The following is a 7079-nucleotide window of genomic DNA, read 5'->3' on the forward strand; positions in this document are numbered from 1 at the left end:
GCTGATTACATAGGAATCCATCCGCTGTGAATCATTGTGTCACTGTAAGAATCTTTTCTTCAGGCCGGAGCAACGATATTGATTCATGTGAAAAATGGCTCTAATGTAACATTCAGGGTTGTCAGGCAATTATGAGAAATCACCTCACACCCCTGGGTGATATTTATCAGGCTAATATCTCCTGAGAACGTCCAGTGATTCGTCATAACTGCAGAGATTTGATGGCGATTTAAATCCCCTGAGAATCTTTTACCTTTTAACGGTTTAATAATCTGGACGTCCTGCACAGCTGCTGGGCTGCTATTTAAAACTGGATGTCTTCTTATATCCTCCAACTCCAATTCTGCATAACTGCAGATTGGCTCATTGGCTTTGAACAGTTGTCAGATGATGTGACCTCCTGTTTTTGGCCTTTGACAACACATTCTTTCAATTATTTCTGATCCAGTTTGAACATTTAAAGATGTATAATTAAAGTCCTGCTTCCTGAAAGAAAAAATATTAAAATTGGATCAGTGCTGTGAAATAGTTGAGCAAATCCTCCATGTCATCTCCTCGTACCTTGTTTACTGTCTAAGTCTGTGTTGACATCTCTGAATAGTGAAATTACATCTAAATCACTCCAGAATGCATGTAAGGCTCATCAGCAACACTGTGTTACACATAGAGCCTCTGACTGGTTAATTTATAGTCCTTTGAAGGGACTCTTTGTAACAATTTGTAGCAATTGACATGTATTATCACTTTTTTATTTGCCATTTATTTTGCCAGATGGCCGAGTCTCTCTCGGTTGCCCTACACAAGCCTGTAGACGATTTGTTGAAGTTGTTTAATGCTGCTGGACTGGATTTTTTTATGAAGGACCTGGGTCGGATTTTTTGACTTTGTGACTTTATGCACGCTCTTGAGTGCCTCCTCTCAACACTTTGGATTGTATGATTGTCTTTTGTTCAAACTTTTCTTTTTTTCTTTTAGTGGCTTCAAAATCCACCCACACTGCCGTGCAAAATTATCCGTCATGCTGTTGGAGGCGCAAGCAAACACAACTTTTTGAGTGTGTGAAGTCAACAAGTCATCCGATTACATTTCTGTGCAACAGCCAGGTGCTCTGGACTGACGATTGTGCTCTTCTCTCAGTCTCATATTATATTATATATATATATTTGGAAAAATTAGCTATGAAAACATTTTCTGTACATGTTCCTCTTGAGTAGAAAATGTGCGTCTCTGCCGCTGGACACTGTGGTTCATGTCCCGTCTCATACAGACAGTCGGTGTTAGTTTCATTGCCTCTTCTTAACCAGAGAGGTGACAGACTCATATGTATACACATTTAAACATACATTTCTGTGCGGCTTTGTTATATATTTTACCGTCGATGTTTTACCCATATTTTTCATCACGACTGCTAAGATATCTTTATTGACATAAACAAACAACATGCCAAACACAACAAAAACTGATAAATACAATGAATCACCTCTGAGGTCAACGGTGGTATCTGAGTTTAAATCACACAGTAAATTCATCCGTAACAGCGGCTCAAACTGTGAATATTCACTATTGTTCAAATATTTTTATTATCATGTGATAGGTTTGAAATTTTCATCTCAATCTTGAGTCAAAGGAATGACAGGATGGAGCTTTATCAATGTCCTTGTGAAAAGCATTAGTGAAGTCCTTTATATAAGATGCTTATTAACATTAATAAGACTGTATAAGTGTTAACTATTGCTCCATAAACATGGTCATTTATAACACACAGTTTATAGACTGCCTTTAAATGTTAATCAAATCTTCTCATTGTTTATCATAGCATTACAAACACAGTTATTGAGTTTAATTAACTAACCTATTATGTTAATATTACTAAACCTTTACTGAGCTTTTTTGTTGCCTTATTAAGATCATTTCATACTTTAATACGCATGTATTAGCAGTTAAGTCTGCTTTATGCAGCTACCAAAGCTAAAGCGAGAATTATAGTCTTATTGATTTTAATAAGCATCTTCATGAGGACTTACAATGGCCTTATAACCAGTTAATGATTATCAGCACTTATATTACAAGGACCTTAATTAGAGCGCTACCAAGTGACAGTAAATGGTCGTCTATATATTTATAAAACTCTTCCCAAACCTTGTCACCAGCACCAGCACCAACACCAGTTGTTCATTTGGCTCAGTTTCAAATCTTTCTGTCATCATCAATGTCATTCTATATTTAATTCAAAAATACCACGCTCAAAAATATATTGTTGTCAAGCTAAAAACATTTTTTTTCCTCCTGAAAAGTTACGTTTTATGTTTTAGTTCAATAGCAAAGATGTCAAAATTCTGACAAAATGTGTTCGTCCAAAACACACAATCACATCGTCCTGAAACTAAACAGGTGGGTGTGTTTAAAATGACACACCTGTACAGTGTACATACTGTATTGTAGTCATGTCATCACTGTGTGAACTCCTCTGCTCAGCAGCAGTTACTGGCCTCCTGCGTCTGTTTTTCCCCTCCTAACCACAGAGGGGCACTGTTGATCTTGGCGCTCTGGGCACTGGCCTCCTTCGACTCGCCCTGCATCCCCACTTCCTCACTGGCCAGCCTTTTGTGGATCTCAGAGGCCATGGTGAGGAAGGCCCTCTCCACGTTGTCAGAGCTCTTAGCGCTCGTCTCCAGGAAGGAGACTTTAAGAGACGAGGCCAGCTCCTGCAGGGAGAGACAGGAAGATCATGACAAATACCAGTGTGAAAACACTCCTAATAAGTTAACTCTTAAATAGACTTTTGAATGCTGAACTTAATGAAGGAAAATATACTCCTCTATTAAAAGAGTTAATAGTAATAGTTACTGTGAAAAAGAATCCCCTCAAAGTCTTTAATTATTATTGAATTATTGATGAATTCACATTTAAGCAATTTAATATCATAGATGGTGTAACTGCTTTATATTCTGTGGGGTATTTTAAAGCTACACCAGAGCATCATAATTCATGAGTTTACATTATGTATGACATGGAAAAACTCTGACAAGCAGAATACTCACATAGCTAAATGTGTTTGTGAGGTTGTAAACAGGCGAACCACATGCATGTCAAAAGCCAATATTAACATATTAGCATGCTAATATTGAAATGCTAGAATAATGGACTGCTTTATAAAACCTGGTGCCTACATTACCCACAATGCCACTTTGCCATCAAGTGACATCACTGGAAGCAATTTATCAGATTACACTCAGTTTCCTCTGGAGCCACAGAAAGCTTTATACTACTTTTTCAGATTTGCAGTTGTATCCCTGTAAACACACTTTAAAGGGTAACTCCACCAATTTTACACATTATAGAGCATCACGGCCTAACAGCTGCTCGAGTGATGGCTGGAGTTGTCTAATACTATTTGGAGGAAGTACATTTAAGCTGATCACTGTGTGCAGCCTGTTACCTGAGCAGTGGCAGCGTCCACCACTTTCTTACTAACGAGGTCAGACTTGTTTCCCACCAGCAGCCTGGAGACGTTTTCACAGGCGTAACGATCTATCTCATCCAACCACTGCTTCACGTTGTTAAAGGACTCCTGGGGAGGAAGGAAACAGAACAAAGAGTGAAGGAAGAGGAGAGAAGTTAATGTTCAAACTCTGTCCTGTTATGCTGTTGATGACATGACAAAAGCACACAATGACCTGCTCAGTGACGTCGTAGACGATGATGATGCCGTGAGCCCCTCTGTAGTAGCTGGAGGTGATGGTTCGAAACCTCTCCTGACCTGCTGTGTCCCACTGCAGGACACACACACAGTAAGATGGTGGGCCGGTCAGTCCTGATTACCTGACCAAGAATTTTCTGACTTTGTTCACTTTAACAAACAACAAAATAGTTTTTTCTTCCTAATCAGAAATCTCACATCTAATAAATAAACTCTTACAATCTGTAGTTTCACTGTCTTCCCATCCATGTCGATGGTCCTGATCTTGAAGTCAACTCCGATAGTGGAGATGTAGCTCTCGGTGTACGTGTCATCCTGGCAGGGGGTGAAGTATGATCAACAACAGGCAGTAAGGTCTGTAAATGTAGGGATTTCTTATATGTGTGTGTGTGTGTGTGTGTGTGTGTGTGTGTGTGTGTGTGTGTGTATGTGTGTGTGTGTGTGTGTGTGTGTTACAGGCCTACCGCGAAGCGCAGCAACAAACATGACTTTCCGACCCCAGAGTCCCCGATCAGAAGAAGTTTGAACAAATAATCGCTGGAAAACAAGACGCACAAATTAGCATACACATCGAGACATTTGAAACTTCTTCCACTAGGATATCAAACCCTTAGAAAAACCTGACTGCAAAACTGTAATTGCAAACCTCTGGTGTACATCCAAATATAGTCATGATTGCAGATAGCTTCATCAAACAGACACAGATGGTGAAATACTGCACACTCTTGTAACCACAATGCGACTGTGAAACACAGCCAGCATATTTTCCCTGTGTGTCGACAGAGGAGGAGGAAGGATTATCAGTCCTGAAAAGATTTTCTTTTCTCACCTCCATGGCTGCCTAGTTCCCTATCTTATTTTTCTATTTGGTCTACAGCAAAGTGTTGTCTTTGATATATGTTTAAGTTTAAGGATTAGATTTTCTTAATGTCTTATTTTAATGTATATCTGTGTCCCTCTACAACACTTGGAATTGCCTTGTGTCTGAATGGTGTATAAATAACTTGCTTTGCCTAGTTTAGGTCAAAATACCTGATAAAGGCAAACAACAATCCCATGAACTGTTAGCAAAACAAAACTGAAGGCCGTCCAAAATGTCTTCATTGTGTAGACTTTGAGTTTTAATGTTTGGAGCTATAACACACAAACCTGGTACACAGACGCACACATGCACAAACACACTGCTGCTCAGTATGATAGGCTGTTAGATATCTGTGGTTTCATCCAGAGTCAGTCTCGGGGTGCTTTATGTATCACATACTTTTTCTTTTTACTTTTAGTACGTGATGCGGCTGCCCTTACAAAGCACATACTGTTGCACGCAGTATGCATAGAAGTGGGATATATTACTTGGTCATGACAGTCATACAGTACATAGACTTACATTGGCTTTCATCTGTCAGTGAACTGTCAATTGTTTGTGATCTCTTGGCTTTGTCTATATTCGCGTGACACACCGTGTGACGTATCTTCTGCTGCACAGAGGATTGAGTAGGACATCCTGGTATTTTTGGTGTACTGCATTTCACATACTTTGTGATTGGACACACTAAATCTTTTTCTGGTATATTAAATAGTATGGTAGTATGGGTATTGGAGCGCAGGGCAAATGTTATCTGTAAAATAAGGTAGTCTTCCTCCCATCATGCCACCATGGTGGCAGTGGAGTCACTGGTTACTAAAGCAGGTTTTTGCTTCTTTTAATACACATAGTTAGTTTTGTTTTCAAGTGTATTTTTTGTGTTGTAAAGTCAAGTCGTGACTGTTCGTCATGTAAAGTTGTTAAAGCTGTTCATTAAAGACGCACAAAGATGAGTCTTAAAGTTAGTGGGATGTAAACAAGCCTCCTGAGCTGTGTTGCGTGTTATCCACAAATGTACTAGTATTAAAGAAGTCTCTAATTTGTTTTATATCGTATGTAATTACTTGTAACTTTTATATAGCTTAGTTGTGATTAGAGACTGTGACAGATTGTGGAAGATAACCTATTGTTGAAATATTACTGAAATTCACACTTTTTTGTCCTCTGGCTCTAGGGACTACAATACCCATCAGCCACAGGGGCCTCGTGATCCAACTGCAAGTTAATTAGTATTTTCTATGCAGAGAACTTTTCTTCTGTTACCCTAAACAACCTGCCTCATAACTCTATGACAACTAAGTCTGAGTCGTTTAAACCAATAAGAATATATATATTATTTTGTGCTTTAAATTTTATTTAAATACACAAAGAATTGAAGCACTCATACACAGAAACATTGGTGCCCACACACAACATTTAGTTGGTATATGAGTATTTAACACATCAACAAACACAAGACACAAGACTGCAAATATTCAGTATCTCCCTGGACACTGTGTATCCAGGTCAAAAACAAGGCTGCAGGATGTTCAGAGGTCTTAAATTGTCTCTTTACTTGTCATGTCACTGTTAAAGAGCGAGCGTCAGTGTCTTCTAGTGGTTTACAGAATATGCCTTGTAGGAACTACATGTTTACTCATTCATAACACAGTATTACACAGCACACAGAAAGAACCAGCACTTACTATTCAGGATTCATGATCGCTGAGGTCGCTCCAGGTGACACGACAAAACAAACAAAATCCCTGAAAATGAATCCTGAAGCTGGAAACGGACAGATTATCTTCGACTGTGATGTTGTTTACTTTTCTGTTATCCTTTTCTGTGTGTGTGTGTGTGTGTGTGTGTGTGTGTGTGTGTCTGTCTGTCCTTTTGGAGGGCAAATGGCAGAATAAGCCGGAGCTACCTACCTCGTGAGCTGACTGATGAGCTGACTGGTTCGGATGCATTATTTATTAATAAAGACCAGCTCAGGTTACAGCGGGGACAGCACCTGGAGCCAACACACTAACACACACACGCACAGTGGCAAACACTGACACACACTGCAGTGCTCTCTAAGTCTAAACTAAACCTCACTGACACCTCATTTTATAATTTTGTGATGTGTTTGTGCTGATCTGTCATCGCTGTCGTAGCTGTGCTGAGCTGCACCGCTCTGTGTCTCTGCTCATGAATGACATCACCTCAAACCAACAGCGTCTCCTGTGCATCACACGTCACTGCACCGACCGCAGCTCTGAAACTTGCAAACAAACAGGAAGTAGTTCTGGAAGCACCCAAGAAACTACAAATGAGACAACAGCAGCAGGACGGCTGCATTCAGAGAGATCCTGATATTAGAGATGGTTTACAACGCATTTATCTATAATTATATCTAAATAAACACAAGAATGAAATATTGTCATCAGAGCTTTTCAGTTTTCAATATTCACTCTCCTTTAAAGTCATACTATGCTGGATTTGGCTGTTGCTGTTTGTAATTTAAAGCTGCAGTAAGTGATTCTGGAGAATCGA

At 39.4% G+C, this 7079-nt stretch overlaps 1 protein-coding gene across 1 annotated transcript; it reads right to left on the reverse strand.

The window, feature by feature from the left end:
• Positions 1-2471: 2471 nt before the first annotated feature.
• Positions 2472-6261, reverse strand: LOC141012817 (ras-related protein ORAB-1-like). The gene is made up of 6 exons (XM_073486348.1): positions 6248-6261; positions 4165-4237; positions 3920-4015; positions 3678-3773; positions 3440-3571; positions 2472-2705 (listed from the first exon to the last, which is right to left on the reverse strand). Exons 1-6 carry the CDS (start codon positions 6259-6261, stop codon positions 2472-2474), a joined length of 645 nt encoding a protein of 214 aa, XP_073342449.1.
• Between the last annotated feature and the right edge of the window lie 818 nt (positions 6262-7079).

The sequence above is a fragment of the Pagrus major genome, chromosome 2 (assembly GCF_040436345.1).
Source record: "Pagrus major chromosome 2, Pma_NU_1.0".
Lineage (NCBI taxonomy): Eukaryota > Metazoa > Chordata > Actinopteri > Spariformes > Sparidae > Pagrus > Pagrus major.